General features: G+C 39.5%; 1 protein-coding gene across 11 annotated transcripts in view; it reads left to right on the forward strand.

The window, feature by feature from the left end:
* The window catches only part of LOC118446780 (nucleolysin TIAR), a 383,329-nt gene that overhangs the window by 355,538 nt on the left and 6,363 nt on the right, over nt 1-21,428 (forward strand). For all 11 annotated transcript variants that reach the window (XM_035877827.2, XM_035877835.2, XM_085655600.1 and 8 more), the window contains 2 exons: nt 16,664-16,844; nt 20,506-20,635. In XM_035877827.2, coding sequence (XP_035733720.1) covers nt 16,664-16,844; nt 20,506-20,635 — 311 coding nt within the window. The remainder of the gene's footprint in view (nt 1-16,663; nt 16,845-20,505; nt 20,636-21,428) is intronic.

Raw genomic sequence — 21,428 nt, forward strand, 5'->3', positions numbered from 1 at the left:
CATTGAACGCTTATCTAGATTAATCAATAATTTTTTATTAATTCACTTTCAATTATGTCGATCGATTGTTCAAATTGACATCAAGTAAAGAAGGAAAAAGAATAAATTATCTAAAAGTGGTGGGTTCAGAAGACGGAGAGGATAAATAGAGGAGGAGGAGGAGGAGGTAGGAAGTGAGCAACCATTTAATTTGACTGAGTCCCAAAGTTAGTCGGCAACTAGGTCAATATTTTATAGCTCTGGCAATTAGATAATTTTGCGGCCAGGCAAAAATATGATTGCTGGTGTGTGAAAGGACCAAGTTGGGCCATGGGTTAATGTCAAAAGTTTGTATCCGGTATCATCCTCAACGTGTCGAATCGTCTCTCTTTCTCTCTCTCCCTCTCTCTTTCTCTATTTCTATCTCTATCTCTCTCATTCATTTTATTCAACTGTTTTACCCATCTCATACCATTTTCAGTCAACGTAATCGCGCCTATTCATGAGAAAATACGATAAAAATATAACATCGAGATTTTTTATTCGATTTTTATTCTTCCCCAGAATACATAATTCGTTATAGTCGCATCAATAAACCTTGCCAGCTTACCACCCCGAGATATAACTTAGGCGACGACAGTCGCGATCGACTATCTTCGGAGCCAGACATACACGCGTACATATATGTAGGGAGAGAGTGAGAGAGAAAGAGAGATAGATAGATAGATAGATAGATAGATAGATAGATAGATAGATAGATAGATAGATAGATAGATAGATAGATAGAAAGAGAAAGAGAGAAAGAGAGAGAGAGAGAAATGCATAAAGAGGTGAGTCCCCGATATGCACGCAGGTGGCAAACGCAACCTTAACGCAATGTTAACGCACCGGAAGTCCAGTCCATCACGAGTGACGTAGAGTCGACGTGTAGGCATTGAATTAACAACACAGTCCGTTTGCGAGGGTTAAGTGTCGAGCCGTGTTGGAAACACATGGAATATACTCTCTGGCACTAAAGTGCGCAAGAGCCAGTAGTGAGCTTGAAAGGTCCGTGTTTAAAGTGGGAGAGAGGGAGGGAGAGAGAGTGAAAGAGAGAGAGAGAGAGAGATAAATAGATAGATAGATAGATGGACAGATAGAGTGAGAGTGAGAGAGAGAGAGAGATGCGCGTACAGTCTACTAATACACTTCATCGTGTACGTGATGCAGTCGATGCGGCAGACTGTCTACCTACAAGTTCTATCGCAAGTTCTATCCAATCCCGGCCGTAGTAGTTAAAGGCGAGGCAAGACGAGAAGTCCGACTGCCCCTTTAAATTCACCCTACAGCCATCCGCATCGGCTTACGGCCGGCAAGAGGGAGAGACCACCCTTATCGCTACGCGCGGGCCTTAACACGTTGTCGTTAACTATACAGGGAGCTTCTATCGTCGTGCCTCTCTCGTTGACGATTTTCACAGGGAATAAACGGGACGAGTAACTTCCGTGGTATCCTATGAGGATGAAAAGATAGTCACGGTCATGCATCAATGTATATATGTATGTATGTATATAATTCACGGCATAATAATGTCGTTTTGTTTCAAATTCTATGGTCTTTGAGAGTATCATCTTTCATATTTTCGTAATATTAATCATGAAATGTTAGCCGATAAACACGTACGCCATCGTTTGACGTGAACTTATCTCCGACGGAATATAATCCAGATTTTCTTTCTTTTTTGTTTTCTTTTCCTTTTTCATAAACTTTTCTTCTACGTTTATAGTTCAGGGTAATAGTCTTAACATTGAAAAACAATGGATAATATTTCGTTCTCACGACATTCGTCATTCTTCATTGGAGTTTAGTCTATTCGTCCCTTTAATTCTTCGATTCAAAAAACAGAAACAAAGAAACACAGAAAGAAAAAGAGAAAGAGAAAGAGAGAGAGAGAAAGAGCGAAAGGGAGATCGTGTTCGTGCTATCGCGCAGTTTAATTTTTTTTTTTGGAAACGTAGTTCACGAGGTACCAGAGACAAAGGGAAGGTCCGAATGCGACGACACCCGCGGCGATTATTTTTCGATACGATTCCATTAAACCCGATTTATCAAGCGGCATCGTTCATCGAGCCTTTGTATTTCGTCATATTTAAAGCACTCATAGCGCGTTGAACATAGAGAGAGAGAGAGAGAGAGAGAGAGAGAGAGAGAGAGAGGTTTCCTCCACCTTCAACAATTTTGAAAAACGTGCCTCCAGCTCTTGTGTCAATTCAATACACGGTTTTGAACGTTGAAATGTTCACAAGCAACGATAATTACTTTTATGGCCTAAAGGGCGGGTCAAGTACACTTTCCCCTCTCCCCTCCGGCCTCCTCGCAGCGATATGCACGTCGAGTGCGTGTTTTCGTGTGTTTGCAAATGCGCCTATACGTTGCTGAAACACGAGGCTGATCGAATGAAATGTCAACAGACGAACCTGCTGGCCAACCACCGAACCTGTGCACTTCACAATCCCCCTCTCCCTCCCTCCCTTCCTCTAACTCTCTCTCTCTTTCCCTCGCTAGTTCGATCTACTGTCCTTGTTCCCTCTTCTCTCTCTCTCTCTTTCTTTCTCTCTCTCTCTCTCTCTCTCTCTCTCTCTCTCTCTTTCTCTTTCCTTCTCTAAAAAGCTTTATAGACAAACATCAACGAGAAAAGGAAAGACCGTGTTCCGCTTGTTGCATCGACTCCACTCGGTCGATCGTTCGAACACAGAAACGAAGAGTTTTTGATTGGCTACCCGTATCACAACAGCCCGCGGCGATTCCGGTATACGTCGTGAGACTGTACAGTGGTATACTTTTGAAACGGCATGAATAATAAATTAGATGGAATTGCTCTGAAATTGGCGAGTTTTCTATATTTTAACTTGAAAACAAAAGAAAGATATATATATATATATATATATATATATATATATATATATATATAAATAAAGAGAGAGAGAAAGAGAGGAGAGCGAGGAGAGTGAGATAAGTGATTCAAACGTCATCGTTGTGAGTACTTCTACGTGGTTTTGTCGGATTGCTGATCGTGAGCTCATGAAGCTCGAGCCTCCTTTTCAGAACACGAACGAACCGACAAAATTGACTTCGATCGGTTCCTCGCCTCGTGATTGGAGTTTATAACCATCGTCGTTCCACTGTGGCGCCGATTGTTCGACGAAGTTAATGCATTGGTGTTAGATACGTTTCGAATCTCTCTCTCTCTCTTTCCATCTTTCTCTTTCTCTTTCTCTCTCTCTCTCTCTCTCTCTCTCTCTCTCTCTCTCTCCTTCTCTCTTTCTATTCGTACACAAGTCCATATAGAAGCACATACTAACCAAGTATATACAATATGATAGAATTGTGTGGGTGGAACGAGAGACACGCTTCGCGTGGGACAGCAAATTGAAAATATAAAGCTGGAGATCTCGTGCTTGCGGTTTTCGACAGGAAAATCCGACTATATGGATGGCGCTTAGACGGTTGGAAAAGCTTCTACTGTTATTCCAACTTGGTACCATTAGATTTTTAGACGATTTCAAAGTGAGGACAACCTTTAGGGATTAGAAAGTAAACTTTATACTTAAATTATAAATCGTTTTTACGTATTTATATAGATATATAGGTATTATAATAATGTTTCTTTATAATTTTTATGAAAAATTTAAGTTAGTATACGTACTTTGATACAGAATCCATTTAAAGTAGATAGAATGGAAAAATGGTAAAATTTGATTTTATTGATAGAACATCGAAGAGAATAAAAGGAAGATAAAAAAAATATAAAAGAAAAAAAGAAAAAGCGGAGACAAACAGCATAGGGGCTCTTTAAAGCTCTTCGAATGAAGGACTTGCGATTCCTTCTGCTCCAGTATCCTCCGGGTCAGCTTGACTTCCTGACTCGGTAATGCAGCGGGATGTAAAACTTTCGGACAGAATACGAAATCCGCGCGTGATTCGAATTAGGGGCATAGCTCGTTGCGAGTTCGACGTAAAGCTGGCAAAGCTGAGGCGAAAAATGCGACATACCTTAAGAAAGTTATTCTCTCTCTTTCTCTCTCTCTCTCTCTATATATATATATATATGTATATATCTATCTATCTATCTATCTATCTATCTATCTATCTCTCCAAACTCTTTCGTGCATTTCTAGCAACAAATAGAAGAAAATTGGTGGCTTCGTTATTTACGATTGATCCGGAGAAGACGATGCTAGTATCCTCAGCTTTGCTTCCAAACTTTCGATTTCTTTCTTCCCTCTTCCATTTCTATTTATTTTCATTTTACGATTCGACCGACCATAAAATCCTACTAGATAACAGAAACATCACAGAGAAATAAATGAACATGCCCGTCTGTAAGACTTTACTACGAGAAAACATCGTACTCCTAGTTACACCTGCTCCACGATATTCTCTCTGAGACATCTACGCTAATAATCCAATAGTTCTCATATTCTCAAAGATAATTCTTCGAATTAATTCGAATTAATTAAAAAAGAATCATCCGACGAGACGACGATTTCAACCACTAAGATATCCACTACCTTTATCGATCATCCTAGTAGTCGGTGGCGTCTCGAGGTCGCCATTATACGACGAATTTTGGCAGTGTACCTCGTCCACAAAGTTACATAGTCCACTTCGATCGTACATAGTCACGATATACGTCGTAAATCGCTTAGCCAAAAGTCTCATCTTCGACTTTAAAATCCGTCAAAGAGTGCGATCATTTTTTTTTCTTCCTCGAACAAAATTTTTACTAATAGAGATGACAGTCTAAAACGTAAAATCATATTATGTATGTGAACTTTAAAAAACTCTTTCTCTGGCATTCAGTTTTCAGTAATGTTACTAATATTCTAAGACATACATCCACCATCGTCCTCCTTCGAAAGTTTGATTTTTCGAAGGCTGGCTCATGCAACTAGAACATCTAGAGTCCCGTAGGTATTGTTCTCGGAAGTGCTTGCACTCGGGTGTACTTCACACCAGAAACTATATATCCTAGACCAGTCGTATGTATGGTACGATATACCTTGTACTGCCTTTTCTACTCCTAAAAAAGTAATGTGACTTTGGAGAAACTAGTCTTGCCTTTGAAGAGTCTTCATTTTATCTATAGAGTCAATTAAATAGACAAAAATAAAGGAAAGGAATAAAAATCAGAATCAACGTAAATACGTATATACGATGATATCAATAAGTTTGGAAAGTCTAGAGTCTATTTTAGATCCGACCGAAGAACAAATTTTTCGAATATCCGAGACTTGATCGTCCACATCGACTTTAACTTTTACCGTAAAAGTTTCCTCACAAAAATTTTCTCTAGAGAGATAGAAAAGAAAGAGAGAAAGAGAGAGAAAGAGAGAGAAAGAGAGAGAAAGAGAAAGAGAGAGAGAAAGAGAGAGAAAGAGAGAGAAAGATCGAACTCTCTTCCTTAGTAATTCGAAAATGAAAGGAGACTGACGACACCTAGGCTAAAATTAGATTTCCGGAGCCCGAGATCGATCGAGTTTACTCAGAAGAGAAAGAGAAACATAGGGAGAGAGAGAAAAAGAGAGAGAGAGAGAGAGAGAGAAAGAGGGAAATTCGGGGTGGCGTGTACGCGTATGGTCGGCCCTTCGGTTCAATCCCAAAAACTTTGACGATTATACAAATCGTGTCGATAAACCTACTTCGTGCTCGCGCAATTTCGTTCCAGGATTTCCGATGTAAATCGGTGCTCGTTTGTCCTCGACGACTACGACGACGACGACGACGTCTACTTCAGAATAGTTCGACCAATCAAGGCCGTACGTCAGTTTCAAGTGGTACAAACACACGAACAAAATTATATACGTTTTTACTGGTAGATGGCATTTTACATGGTAAATTTGCATGCCGCTGGAAATTCACTGTAATGGTTGAAAAATCGAGTCAAAAAACGTAACACCAGTTTGTATTTACAGGCAACTAATGGTTCAAATATCGCGTTCTTTTGAAATCGAACACGTTGTCCGATACGTTCTCGATACATTGCCTGTTTACGACAGGCCAATGCTTCCTCTTTGGCTTTTTAGCAAAGGAAAGAAAAACATTTTGCTCTCGAACTCATTTCCTTTTCTCGAACACTCAACTTCGATTCTCAATGACTCTCTCGAAAATAACACTACTTATGTACTTCTACGATGAATGTATATATATCGTATCATTAGTGACTATAGCAAAGATTTGCTTTTTCCATGAAACGTTCTCGGACTCTCAGTATGGTTCGTTCGAGTCAGCGACGTTCCAATCCTTCGTTTCACTGCCTCTGAATCCGTCGTTTGCAATCGAAGCACAAAGCTAACTGCATGTACGAGAATGAACATACTGTGTACACGTTGGTCCATATACTATGTGTATATGTTCTTGAAAGGGAAATTGAGAAAGAGAGAGAGAGAGAGAGAAAGAAATAGATAAACATAAAGACAGAAACCAAAGAGAAGAAGAAGAAGAAATGAAAAAAAAAGATTTAATAAAAAAGGTGGATTCTCTCTCTCTCTCTCTCCCTCTTTCTCTCCCTCTCTCTCTTTCTCTTTTTCTCTCTTTACAAAAATAATATCAACATATACGCAAATAAAAAGACACACATCAAAATTAATAATAACAAGAGCTGACCAAATCATAAGAGAAAAAACAAGACAGACAGTTTTGGGAGTAAAAGTCTGACATATAATTAACTTGGCATACGAAATGAAATTCCTGAGGGTTGTGGCTACGTCTACGTACGTCAGTAAAGGTAGGGACGTAGGAAACGCCTCGACTTGCTTACCGGGAGGCTGCTTTAACCATTGCTACTGCCGAACACGTTGCTCGTCGTAGGACTATGACGTAAAGGAAAGGAAAGGGGAGAGGAGAGAACGCCTTTGGCGTCCGTTGCTAGAAGGGTAGTCGAGAATGATGATGATAGTAGTGGAAGGTGTGCAGAACCTTGTGTAGAGAAGTGGATCGAAGGTAATATAGGCACACATACGTGAGCAAAGGTGCGGAGAGAGGATTGGTTTTCTCGTTTTGGCAAAGCGGGAGACCATTTCGTCCTCGAGTGCGGAACGCTGTTGAACACCCCCATGGCTCTTTAAACGTTCGACTTGCTCCCTCCCTCTCTCTCTCTCTCTCTCTCTCTCTCTATCTATCTATCTATCTATCTTTCTCTATCTCTCTTGCTTTCACCATCACTATATCTATCTATATCTCTCTTCGTCAGTGTATCTTCGTCGATACTTACATCTTCCCTCAGCTCGATTTCTGGCCTTGTTCACTCTATCTATATTCATCTCTCGGTGTTTCTCGAAAGGTCCTGTTTATTCGCTAATACGGAGACACACATACCAAGTGTGACACCGAGGAACGTTACCGATCGATCATGCCATAACCGCGTGACTTTAAATAATCGAATTTCGATGTGCCCCATTTGAAGAAGAAATTTTCAACAATTTCTAAGGAAACATTTCTCTGAATTTAAAGACGATGTTCGAATAGAATATATATATATATATATATACATTTAATTAGAGAGAAATAAATTTGAATTGTCCGTCTTTAAGTTCATTGCTAAACACACAAACATATATACACAGACACAAACGTACATATATATTCGCGTATTGGACGCGTTTATCGGGGCCACCAATCTATTAGGGCAAGTCCGGAGAAGGGCGAAAGCTCGAATTTATGCCGCGACTACAAATCTTGGCTTGGCTCGGCTCAGAAAGGGAGAAGGAGAGAGAGGGAGAAGAGGAGAGAGAGAGAAAGGGGAGTTGGAAACCAAGTAGATCGGAGTGGAGCACGAAGCAGCAGACTAGAGCTCGATTCTAGGGACTCCTCGAGCTCCAGATTCTACTACGGTAATCGATTACCGGACGAAAACACCTCTATTACAAATCCACAGCTGTCTCGTACGCCCATACTTCCTGTAACGTATAGGAAATCCTAATTAATGACTCGTTCATGCTCGAGCACGAACGACGACGAACGTCTCGGCACAAGAACGTCGAGCCTCCTCTAGGAGAGAGAAAGAGAGAGAGAAACAAAGAGTAAGCTTTCCATATCAAGAAAACGCAATTCAAACGATCGACATTCCTGCTCGTGGAGAAGCAACCTCTCGGCTGACTCCTCTCTTGAATTTTATCCTAAAGCCAGATAGAACTAGAATCTTCGCTGGAATCTCTCTTGCACTTGTGGTAACAGCTTTTCCCTGGTTACCAAGGGAGACGGAGAGATCTTCCTAGGAAGAACAGGGAATCGTCCTAGAGTAGATTTTGGCTGGAACGGTAGCAACGGCAACTGGGGAGCAACTGCCGTAAATAATAGCAGACTAAGCCTTTCTCGTAGATTTCGATGCGGCTGGAAGAGAAGGACTTCTCTCAGACTGGTCTAGGTTGAACGTACGCTTTTCCAACGCGGCCAAGCCTTTACTATGGAACGAAACCGCCTATCCTCAAGATTACGTTAAAAGTTTAATAGCCACGGTTACTCAGACCTTCTTGGCAAAGTGTGGTGAGACTTTGGGTTAGCCCACAGCTTTATTAGCCCTGATAATGTCCCTGCGGTGAACATACGTTCCTGTTTACCGCTGGAAACTGCTCAACGTCATGTGCCACTTGCGATTTCTCTCTCTTTCTCTCTCTCTCTCTCTCTCTCTCTTTCTCTCTTACATTATATGTTCATTCAAGCATATCGACCAAACGCACCTTCGTTTCCTTCCTTTCTCATCGAATATAAAATAGAGAAATGCAAGATAGTAGAAAACGCTAGGTTGCGATTATCGTAGACTCCGAGATGCGTTCGTCGACTGTAATATTCGGCATAACTTGGCTGGTAACGAGACATCACCTTCCCAATCCACCCTATCCCATCCAGAGAATTATTCGTCTACCGTACGCACCATTTCACAGAATGTGCAATCTTCCTTGATTCCATACGCAAAGTGAATTGTTGTAGCGAAAAGCCGAAGTTCCGAGGATTCCACCTTGTTACACGAATTCCAGTTTGAACCAACCGACCGACTCTCCGGCATGAATTTAGTTCGTAGGTGCGGCAAGCCGAATCTTCGATCTACCTCGCTGGATTTTCAAATCCCCCATTGATTATTCATGAAAAGCCAATAACCCGAATAGATCAGCAATATTATCATTCGTCGGTAGGTAGAAATAAATGCTTCCAAATAGGATTTTCTCTCTCTCTCTCTCTCTCTCTTTCTCTCTCTCTCTCTCTCTCACATACACACAAATATACACACACATTTCCCTCTTTCTCTCTCCCTCTCTCTGTCTCTAAAAATCTCTTTCTCTTTCTTAAAAATTAAAAATCATTCTTTGAAAGAATAAACTCCGATCTACTTCTGACTAAAATCAATGTCATCGCTTCCATGATAAAGGGTCTCTACGTATTAACGTCATAAAAATAACTGTAAATTACCGGCTGACGAGCTTATTGTACGATTACAGCGACGCCAGGGGATTATACGCCTCCATAAAGAGATGTATCGCAGCGGTTTATTGCGTAATCCCGAGAGAAAAGATAGCTACTCTTCGGGAAATGCTCGGTTTGTGTCATTATGAGAAGAACCATTAAATTGTCGTTAGTGTCTTAAGGGAAACGTAAGGGCTATACGTACCAACGAACTATACTACTATGGTCACGACTCTCTAACAACAACAACAACAGCATCTACTACTATTACTACTACTACTACTACTACAATGCAACTAAAATAAGAAGAAAGAAGAAATCCATTTAAGCATAGAGTTCGTTTTAAAGTCCCACATTTGTTGGAATTCGAGCTCGATGATCGAATCTATTTACTTCGGAACGTGTTTTATTTATAATCGCGCTTTTTATTCACAACATTCACACTTCTTCATATATATATATATATATACTCTATCGTCTTTGCACGTATATGAAAAAGATGTTTCTATATATTATGAATAAAAAAAAAACAGAGTTATCAAAGGACGACTCGCGTTGAGTATAGTTAAGCTAATAAAATATTACACATTTCACCGTCACGTACTTCCTCAACACGTCTCTATTATCATGATATGATTATTTTCTATAGGAACTGTCGCTGTGCTGATCTTTCGGTACGTGTCGTTTTAACAGGAATATTTTGCAGGAGGGTGATACGGCAGGAGTTAAAGGCCACAGTAGCAAAGAAAAGAGAAAGAAAAAGAGAACGGGGGTTGATGAGAGCTTAGACGAGAGTGTGTAAGTGTACCAAAATACAAAGCAACCTAGCTAAAAACGTTATCTAATTTACCCTTTATTAAAAATATGTTTCGTACTTTCTCTTACTTCTCTTACCTCTTTTTAATATACTTTATATTATATACATACATATATATATCTATATATATATAAATATACTTATATATATATATACACATCTTAACTTTTGAAATACCTATCCCCCACACAACGTTTATATTATATTACTCTCTTATATCCTTGTTGTATTTATTACTTACCATAATTATTATTATTCGCTCTAATACCTTTCCATTTTCATTCTTCATACTTGTATAACATTTGAATACGTGCGCAGAGAAATATATGAGCGACGTCGACCATCGGTCCTTCGAGACATTCGATTTTTACATCCTCTTTTTAGAGCTACGCTTCGACGCTTCTATCTTTCTCCGTGCACATACAGTCGTTCTCTCTTTCATCCTTGTACTTGTCGTAAAAAAAAAAATATATATATATGATACGAAAATAACGGGATAAAAATTAGAAGGGAATGCCATTAATGTAAATTAGTGCCTAAATTAAACGGCAAATCGTGCCGAGAGTCACGTTAAACGAGAGATGTTCTTTCTCAATCTCTCTCTCTCTCTCTCTCTCTCTCTCTTTTCTTCTTTCTTTCTCTCTCTTTCTTTCTCTCTTTCTCTCTCTCTCTCTCTCTCTCTCTCTCTTTCTCTCTCTTTGTATCTCTCTCTCATTCTCTTTGCATAAAGTAAAATTTTCTTTCTTTAGATTATTGCATATAAAAATTATCTCTACCCAACCCCCATAACACATATAGCAGCACGTTAATGAAAAATTTGTCATAATAGTAAATGATTCTCTAAATTATCGAGCGAGCGAACTGCTGTTTACAACGTAATTAGAGTTATTTCAAGAACGAATTGGTAGTTTTGATTTCTGCCATTATTATTTTATAGACATGTAAAGTAACGCGCAAGAAATGAATAGAATGTTACGTGAATGTACGTATTTAGTATATTTAATAACGTAATTCAAAACCTCAGAAGTAATTTTTCTATGTCGTAACTTGTTTTTTTTTCATAAAAATTTTTTTTTGCTCTTTGTTTTTATAATATACATTAATTTTGATATGCATGCTCACATATATTTAATTATATTGGACATTATGATAACGTGGAAAACGTGAAACGTTACGAGATAATAAAAATACATATATGGGTGCAGGGTAGAAGCGTATGTATTCCCGTAAATGAAGGAGGAAAGAGAGAGTTGTACAATCACCAAGGTAAAAGAAATCAATTCTTTCTTCACTCTTTTTGCTCTATTTTTATTACGTTCTTTTTTCTTTGTTTTCTCTCTCTCTCTCTCTCTCTCTCTCTCTCTATCTCTCTCTCTTTCTCTTTCTCTCTTTCTCTCTCTCTCTCTTTCTCTCTCTCTCTTTCTCTCTCTCTCACTCTCTCTCTCTCTCTCATTTTTCCATTTCCTTCATTTTTTCATAATATTTTCGATACATTCTTCAAAATTTTCGTGGTAATCAAATGAGAAAACGAAATTGGGATACATCATGAGGGCCTTTTTTTACTTAAGAATCTTTTACATTCTTCTGCACAATCTTCTTTATTTTCACAATTATATTTTTAAATCTAACTCGAGTGCCAATTCCGCACATTTGTACAAATATTAAATAACCTGCTGGACTACGTTATCACTACATTTATCTTTTTCTTTTCTTTCTTTCTTTTTTCTTTCTTCCTTTACTTTTCTTTCTTTTTTCCTTTCTTACTTTCTTCTTTTTTTCTTTCTTTTTCTCTCTTTTTTAAGAGACATTATTACGTGCACCTTCAACTAACGTGCACAATTTTACATGAAATCTTTTTCTCTCTCGATTTTCTTCAGCTAGTTAGACTTGTACCTTTAGAAGTACGAAGTTTCGATGGTGTAGCTATTTTACAGACAAGATACTTCGGCCGTACCTTTTGTGAAGCGTTACAAAGCAATACGGGTACATATACTTTACTATATCTATCTATATATATATATATATATATATATATATATATACAACGTAGAACAATATCTACGTAAGAGAAATATATCCAATAAAACTTGTTAAGAAAGTTTCTACTTCATTTAACGTGGCCGTTACGTCTACGTTATCTAATGAAAGTCGGCGTAACTTACAAAACGAGAGCAACGTTGGACATCTTTTAATTTCAATATTCCAGAAAATCGTACGAGAAGAAAGAACTTCTTATTAGAGGACAATAGAAAAGAAACGTAAAAGTTTACAACGAATATTCTTAACGTTAGAACATTGATAATAAAGCTAAAAACTATGGTAGGCAAGTATATGCACATATACATATATATCTATATATATATATATATATATATATATATATATACATATATATATATACGAACGCGTGAAAACGTTGATAAAAAGGAAGAATATTTGGAAAGCAAACTTTTTACTTTAGCAAGAAAGCTGAAAAATAAAACTTCTATGAACGTTCGTTTGTGTCTAGTAATCTTCTATACATATATCATTGAATGAAGAAGAAGAAGAAGAAAAAGAAGAAGAAAAAGAAAAAGGATAAAAGAGGGTAGGTACGAAAAGGAGAGCTAATGTCCACTTAGAACGTTTCTAGCATGAATTTAGTCGTGGTGGAATATTGGCGCGCAGCAGGAGTAGCCAGTGCCAACGAAACTTCAAGCATCCTCGTTATTTAAGGGTGTAAGAATTACGTACATTCGAGTTTCATCGTCGACATCAGCGAAGAAACCATTCGCCATAAACTGAAGGAAAAGTGGAAACTTCTTTCTAAGGTTGAAGAAGAGACGAAGAGAGCCAGAGATAGGAAGAGAGACAGAAAGAGAGGGAGAGAGAGGGAGAGAGAGGGAAGATTAGAAAAAGAGAATAAGAGAGAGAGAGAGAGAGATAGAAAGAGAGAAAGAGAGAAAATACGAAAAGAAGAAAGCATCGTAAAACTCTAATATCGTTGCCCTCCGTTTCTTATTTCTGACCGCGTGTTATCTCGGCCATGTTCATCTTCTCTTTCTCTTTCTTTTCCTTTTTCTTTTTTTTCTGTTTCGTTTTTTCTTACCTTCCATCTTTCTTTCCCTCATTCGAGAGTCTAGAATTACGTTGCTTTATTGGAGGATCGCACGATCGTCAGGAAATTTCGAGTTTACTCCCGAATTTCTTGTTGATCTTTCACTTCTTCCCTCTCCCCCCTCTCTTTCTCCCTTTCTCACTCTCTCTGTCTCTCTCTTTCTCTCTCTCTCTCTCTCTCTCTCTCTCTCTCTTTCTGTCTCCCTCTTTCTCGATTTCTTTTTCTCTATTTCTCTCGGGTGCGGAACTGTGCCGAGTTATCGTACATTCGAGGGAATAAAAAGTTCGGTATAACCGCTAGATAAATCCAGTTAGCAGAGTGGTAAGTGATTCCAAATGGATAAGAATAAAGTATCACTGGAGCGAATTCGCGACCCGTCCAACGATTTATGATTGATCACGAGAAGAGAAAGAGAGAGGGAGAGAGAGAAGGAGAAGAAGAGAGAGAGAAGTTCGTTCAGAGTTTTATCACGCTATTATCTACGATTAGCTAGCTCGTGAAATCGTACGACCGCGACTGCGTTTTCTCTCACGTAAGCTTCGTCGATGTAATCAATTTTCAGAAGAATTATTATACTATCTAATGCATACAAAAATCATGAAGGAAAAAAAAAAAGAAAAAAGAGAGAGGAGAGGAAAAAAGAAAATTACATTTAACATCGAAAAAGATTTTTGAAGAAAGATTAACAAATCATCATGTTGAAGTTAAAAAGAAAAAGGAAGTAGAAAGTCATCGGTAAATATAAGGCCCGATAAAATTCTCTCTCACTCTTGTTTCTTTCACATCGAATATTATACCTAGCATACCAATCGATCTCATTCCCGTGAGCATCTCTTTTTTAAAACCGATTTTCATTCACAGTGCACCACTCATGAGAAAGCTCTTTGATAGTTCGCATAGCCACGATTTTCGGCGGCTTTCTTACTCTTTTTTTTTAACCTAATATGCTTCGAATCTACGTAGCTTCAAAATAATAAACGTAGCGATCGCTTGAATCGATCGCACATCTTTCAACGTGAATAAAACGACAATTATTTATTCACTTATGAAAAAGTAATTTAAAGAGAATAATCTCTTCGGGAATAACAGGATCTTTAATACAAATCTATCTATTGAATATTTTGTTGAGATCTTACGACAAAGAAAAAAGGAAACAGAATTTAAACGGCACGAATAATCGCTTAACACTTTTACACGATCGATGAACAACGATTATTGTTCTTCGATACGCTCGAACGTAATACAAAACATATTGGCCAATATCAGCTTGAACAACGTCGATCGATATTGGTGCAATGTTTTCTACTACGATAAAAATTTCTCACAAGATTTTTACTACATCTCTAACCCCACATTTATATCGCGGGGTCAGTTACTGCTTTGCTTGCGAAATTTTTTCAATATTTTTCGACATATATATATATATATAAAACAATATCTAACATTCTAATCCGAAACTTCTCTTCTTAGGTATTCTGTACATAAAATTGTATAATTAACAAGACTCACATATATTCTTTATTTTTCGTATAATAATTCTTGAAGATCGTAAGAAGACAAAATAATCTTGCATGTTCTCTGTGTAGGTAACTTTTAAAGTGCAACAGGTAGTAGAAGTGAATCTTTCATTATTTATATTTTTTTCTTAATATTTTTGCATCTTGCCGATCAAATGCTTGCCAATTTAAATAATGACGACGTATCGATGAAAATGAGCGATTTCAAAAAAAAAAAAAAAAGAAAATGAAACTGAAATGACAGATTCGAATAAAATTCGATATATTTGCATGCATTGAAAGCAACAAAAAAAAAGGAAAAAAAAATAAATAAAAGAAAAAGAAAGAAAGAAAGAAAGAAGGAAAAAAAAGAAAAAACTAGTTCGACATCGTCCATCTACGTACGTCTTATCTAAAGAGATAAGAAATCGGTTTCTTCTAACAAACGAACTTCCGGTGATTTTTGCTTCGTCAAATCGGTGTTCCCGATAAAGGGGAAAAAGAAAAAGAAGAAAGGATCGGTTTTTTCTAAGGAATCTTACGAGTAGAAACGAACTGACACTCTGTAAAAAGTGGAAATAACGTCCGTCGGGCAATAAAGAGATAATGCCGAGCTTTGTGAAAAGTAGGGGACAGTCCCTTCGTGGTAAGTTCTTAACGGGACGTCCAGCCGTTGTGAGAGAAGCTTCCATCCCCCAGAACGAGGCAATTACAGGGCCGTGGTTTACCGGTCGCGTTTACACCCGTAGCTTGCTTCTCCGTATAGGTTAAGCCCCAGTGCGATCGTAAACTTAGCTGACGCGGTCCAACCTCTTTGGCATTGGCGTTCGATATTTCGAGTTCGCGTCGTCGTAGTCGTGGTCTTCGTCATAGTCGCCGTCGTCGTCGTCGTCGTCGTCGTCGTCGTCGTTGTCGTCTTTAGCCTCGACCATCGTCGTGAAAACTCGCTTGACCCCCTTCGTAGTATCAGTAAAAGGAGAAGTGCAAGAAAGAGAAAGATCAAGGGATGGGTCAGGGATAGAATGGTGGGGGAGGGAAGAATGGAAGGGGCTGAGATAGCTGTCAGATCCATTGCATCGGAAGAAATATCTATTTTCGCGTATATCCACGTGAATCCCTGGTGGACATACTGTGACAATTTTTCTACCTTTTTCATATTAAATATAGAAACAAGATGGGGAAAAAGGAGTGGAAAAGTATTACATCGAATTCGCAGGAATCAAAGTATCATCGTCTTTCTCTCCTCTCACCCCTTCTTTTTCTTCTTTTTTTTTTCTTCTTCTATCTCTCTGTCCCTCATGCCTGTCTAGTCGAGACAAGCTCGTAGCAAATCGGAACGGAAATCGATCGATCGATTCATCCAATGGTGTACGACACGATCGCGTCCATTATGCGATTAATATCAAGACACATATTAATTCGCTTTTGAATAACGTTATTAATGATCGAAGTGCGGAAGCACGACGACGTACGATTAAATCGGTCGAGAGTAGTAGTACTAGTAGTAATAGTAGTAGTAGTATTAGTAGTAGTAGTAGTCCTCGTTCGAATAACACCGCGTTCAGTAGCCGTAACACACGACGGAGATTATTAATCTAGCTCTGTAATAAAAAGTAACGAAACGTGTAAACCGAAACTAACGAATTAATAATTTCGCTTAAGCGCCATTCTTCGTATTGCAACAACGTATAGCCCTTTTCCTTTTTCGCGTGAGATAACGAAATTTAGCCGTTTTGAAACGTCGTCAATCCGACTTTACCAAGAATTGAACAGAAACGAACATGTTGGTTTTTTTCTTCTTATGTGTCTATCTCCTTTTCTTCTTTTTTTTTGCAGCGAACGCAAAGCCGCTAACATTCGACGAGGTATACAATCAAAGCAGTCCGACCAACTGCACAGTTTACTGCGGCGGTCTGACCAATGGTTTGACGGAGGAGCTCATGCAGAAAACTTTCTCGCCGTTTGGATCTATCCAGGAGATTCGTGTATTTAAGGACAAAGGATACGCCTTCATCAGGTAAATTACTAGCCGTTATCGAGGGCGACATTTTCACTGTGTGTGTATGTGTCTGCCTCCCTCTATTTCTCTCTCTCTCTTTCTCTCTCCCTCTCTCCCTCTGGCAGAATAAACATATGGTGAGAGAAGAAGAGAGAGAAAGAGAGAAGGAGAGGAGAGGAAAGGAGTAAGAATGTACACGTACCGTTAATTATTCGCCGGATATCTCGCTAGTAATAGGGATAGTCTCCAAGAAATCTTTCGGTATCATCCTCTGTACAAATCCTCCGAACTCCAGCATTCACATGCGTCGCGTCGTTTCAAAGCTTCGCGATATCCCTTAAGACTACATCGTGTCGGCGTAGTCGAAACGAAGCGACGACGTACGTCACCGATGTGTCTCGTTTTCCTGGTGTACACTATGGAATGACAGAAATTCCCTCGAGCGAGTTAGACCCGACACGCGTTTCCTCGCGTGACTAGACTTCTCGTCTTGATTCGTAGATAAAGAGAAAAAGAGAAAGAGAGAGAGAGAGACTGAGAAGAGAGAGGCGGGGGGATCGACGATCGATAAAAAGACAAAGAATAACGAAACGCACGATCCAACGATCGTTTGTAACTTTTACACGCGGTGAACCGAAGGAATTTCTTTTTCTCGAAGCGAAAGCTCATGTCAAATCATCACGAAAGATGACATTCTTTCTCTCACTCTCTCTTTTTTTCACAAGACCTATCTTCAAATGGTTCCGCTATCTTCGACGATATATGTAGATATGTTATAGGTATTATATATATATATACACACACACGGACATATATATATATATATACATATATATAAAACTTGATTAATAGTTCTCTTTTAGCATTGCACACCCGACGATTATGATCGGCCCGCAAAATTTGGGTCACGATTCTCGTCTGACAAGAAACATGGCGACGCCTTCGAGAATCCGTCGAGCATTCGTAACTCTCAAAGGCGTATCTATATCCCTTAAAGACAGCCGCGACCTACCTCAGGACGAACTGTCGAGAGCTGTGGGAGGGTCGTGATCTGAAATGAGGGATAGAAAAGGACGATGAAGGAGACCGAAGGAAGGAGTGAGACGAAAAAAGAGAGAAAGAACTGATAGGGAAGGAAAAACCCTTTCTTCTAACTTCTCTCCCTCTTTCTCTTTTCTACCGCACTCGTTTCTCGCGCACGTTATACCCTATTCAGCATTCTTTACTCTCTTCTATCCTCCCCTCTAAACGATCATCCACCCCTTACTCTTCGTCGCCATTGCCGTCGCCATCGTCGTCGCCATCGTCGTTGTCGTCGTCGTCGTCGTCGTCGTCGTCGTCTTCTTCTTCTTCTTCTCTTCTTCTTCTTCATCGTCGTCGTCGTCGTCGTCGTCGTCGTAGTCTACCCACCCCCGAAGCGTTCCGCTCTCGGTGTGTCTGCCACAGTTCCGCCACCCGTGGACAATGTCCGTCGTTCAGATATCTTCCGTCTAATTGCTCTTCCTCCTACCATTCTTCCGGTACCGTGGCATCATCCCCACCCTTTACCCGGAAGCGAATATCTCGGGATGACGTATGGACTTACTTCTGGGCTTGGTTCGTTCCGCGAAAAGGGACACCAAGAGAAGAGTTGAGGAGAATGAGGAATAGAAAGAGAAAGAGAATAAAAAAGAGAGGATTGGAGGGTGAGAAAGGATCCTTTCTTCTTTGCGAAAAGAAAGAATCTTATCTGCTGCTGGTTATCGCTCGAGTTCGGCTCTCGCCAAAGAGGGTTGAGGGTGAAAGGGGTGAGTCTTTGCTGACGACGACCATACTTCCTTCTACTTGACGATCACAGACGCAAAAGAGAGAAAGAGAGAGAAAAAGAGAGAAAGAGAAATCGTTCGAACTATTCCATTGTGTTGTCCCGATCGTGAACGTTAAAAGTGACCTAATCTTCGCGAACTTGCAATAATTCTTCGCCTCCGACTATCCCAGCAATTTCGGCACGAGCCGCCACTGCCCTTTTACGATCCCTTTTAATCCCCGTCCCGAATTCGATGGATACAATGTGCGCGTCATGTCCAAACTTCCGTTGCGTTTATCCAATAAAATTTATTGTTGCTGTTCAATCGCTTATCGCGATCCCTCTCTCTCTCTCTCTCTCTCTCTCTCTCTCTCTCTCTCTCTCTCTCTCTCTCTCTCTCTCTCTCTCGTTCCTCCTCTTTCCCTCTATCAGTAAAAAAAGTGAGGACACCGGTATAAAACGAGCTCGTGCGCTTCTGCGCTCACGTTCGCGCTCCGCTGAAGGCACGTAAAAACGTTTTACAACTCATCACCGTGCCTGTAACTTTCCAATATAAAAATTTATATCGATCGTCGCGAGGAATAACGCGAATGAAATATACCTACTACCAACCAACGATTTTACAACGGCTTCGTGTTATATATATGACAGTGCGCGAGAGTATTAGTTACGTGTTTGTTTCAAAAGAACGTCCTACGTGTTATTTTAATGAATCGCTAATGCATCCATACAAGCTCGTTCGTTTATTACTGCAGGCAATTTTAATTCTGACTATGTTTTAATATACACTTATAGATACAGTACACATGCACACATATTTATCTACATATACATATAGTTAGATACAATAAAAGCTTAAGACCTTTGTGGTACGTTCAGCGTAATAACAATAATATATATATATATATATATATATATATATATATATATATATATAGATATATATTTGTGCAGTATCATACCCTTCTTTCGAAGATTCTCAAAAGCTTTGTATTTCTTGTTAAAGCACGAAATTTGATTAACTCCATAGCCTACGGCGCGAGTAGGTATTCGTACATGAGATTATCTTTATAATGCCTCTAAAAACGACGTGTTTATGTCCAACCGTGTGGCATAACATATCCCCGAGTTTGCCCAACGATGGCAAAACCCCTTCCCTTGATTCTTGGGTAAATGCCAAACGGCAAACCTTAACTTCCCCGTAATTGAAGGGCTCGATATATAAGGCTCCGTACGCGTGTCGGTAAATACAATCTACTTACCCTCCGTTCTAAAGGTTAAATCCCTTCTTTATAGCCAGGATATATATCGGATGCATTGTAAAAGTTACTCGGGTTACGTATAATGTAAAGCCAGTGACGAAGATTTTTATAATCGGACAGTAGCGAAAAGAGAAGAAAAGGGCCGAAAAAAGAATTTAAGAGAAAAAGAAAGAAAAAAATTCGAAAAGTGTATTTCCTTCGGGTAAAGCGACGGCATACTTTTTCGTTGGATTGTAAAAATATCAAAAGTTAAGGCGAGATAGGGAAAAATACGATTTAACATTGGAATGCCAGCAACGAATCCGGTAATCCGGATTCGGAAGATTCACAATTATCGTGGTCATTCGTGCACACAGTAAATTCGCATAAATTAAATGGTTGGAGTCGTTTAGAACGCCAGTGGTCAGCCATTCTACAAAGGTACGGTAATAAGGTCCGATGTAACTGGTGGAAAGAGTGCCGAATTATTCCGTAGATTCTCTCCTTTCGATTTACTATACGATGCATATATGTACATATATGTACATATCAAAAAGGAACGCCAAGAGTAAAATACAAAAATCTCCTCTACTACTCTCTACTACGATCATTCTCTGATAATTAATCTACATTTTACTCAACTTATTTTCAGGTTTTCCACCAAAGAATCAGCCACGCACGCTATTGTGGCGGTACATAACACCGACATCAATGGACAGACGGTGAAATGCAGCTGGGGAAAAGAAAGCGGAGATCCCAACAATGCTCAACAAACTGGACAGGTAAATGACCCTCAAAAAATTGGATCATTTAGATAAAACGATTAGAATATCCGTCCGAAAGTTACGACCATACGTTGCTACGTCAATGGGCAGTATTCAATCTTATAAAAGTTAATAAAGGACTCAGTGAAATGCACGAACGGTCATTGATTTCGTTTCTCTTGTACACGTTCGTTTTGCACCATCGAAATAGATACAAAAGGGCTGAAAGGAACCAAGAGAACAGATCGTGAAAACTCCAGTTCAGAGCTAGTGGAAGAAGGAAGTAATTACTAAGTTCGATTCCGGTCCTAGTTCCATCCGGTCATCTCTAACTCGGACTCTGCTATCCACTGTCGCTAAAGCAGAAATATGACCAGATCGTTCCCATCTCTCTTTTTCTCTCTCTCTCTCTCTCTCTCTTTCTCTTTCTCTCTCTCTCTCTCTCTTTCTCTTTCTCTTTCTCTCTCTCTCTCTCTCTTTCTCTTTCTCTCTCTCTCCCTCTCTTCGTTTTCTACAATTCTCGAAGGAAAGAATGCGAAAAGAGAAGAAGAAAAAAGAAGAGGAGTAGAAGGAGGAGGAGCAGGAAAAGGACGAAGATAGAGGACAGAGAATCGGGCAAGATTCCGGTCTATTCAGGTGGCTCTCTTCGGGAGTGTGTTCTCGTCGGGTCTCTTAGCAATTAGCGCCGTTAGAACGAGTAGGTACGTCCGATCTGGGAAACGGTATCTAGAGTACGGTGCTTCGTCTCCTCGTCGGTTCGGATAGTACTTCCGCCCATCCATCCACTGTTACTCGGCCCGTGACATCGCTC

Source organism: Vespa mandarinia, chromosome 3, assembly GCF_050613455.1.
Source record: "Vespa mandarinia isolate Hongniang chromosome 3, ASM5061345v1, whole genome shotgun sequence".
NCBI lineage: Eukaryota > Metazoa > Arthropoda > Insecta > Hymenoptera > Vespidae > Vespa > Vespa mandarinia.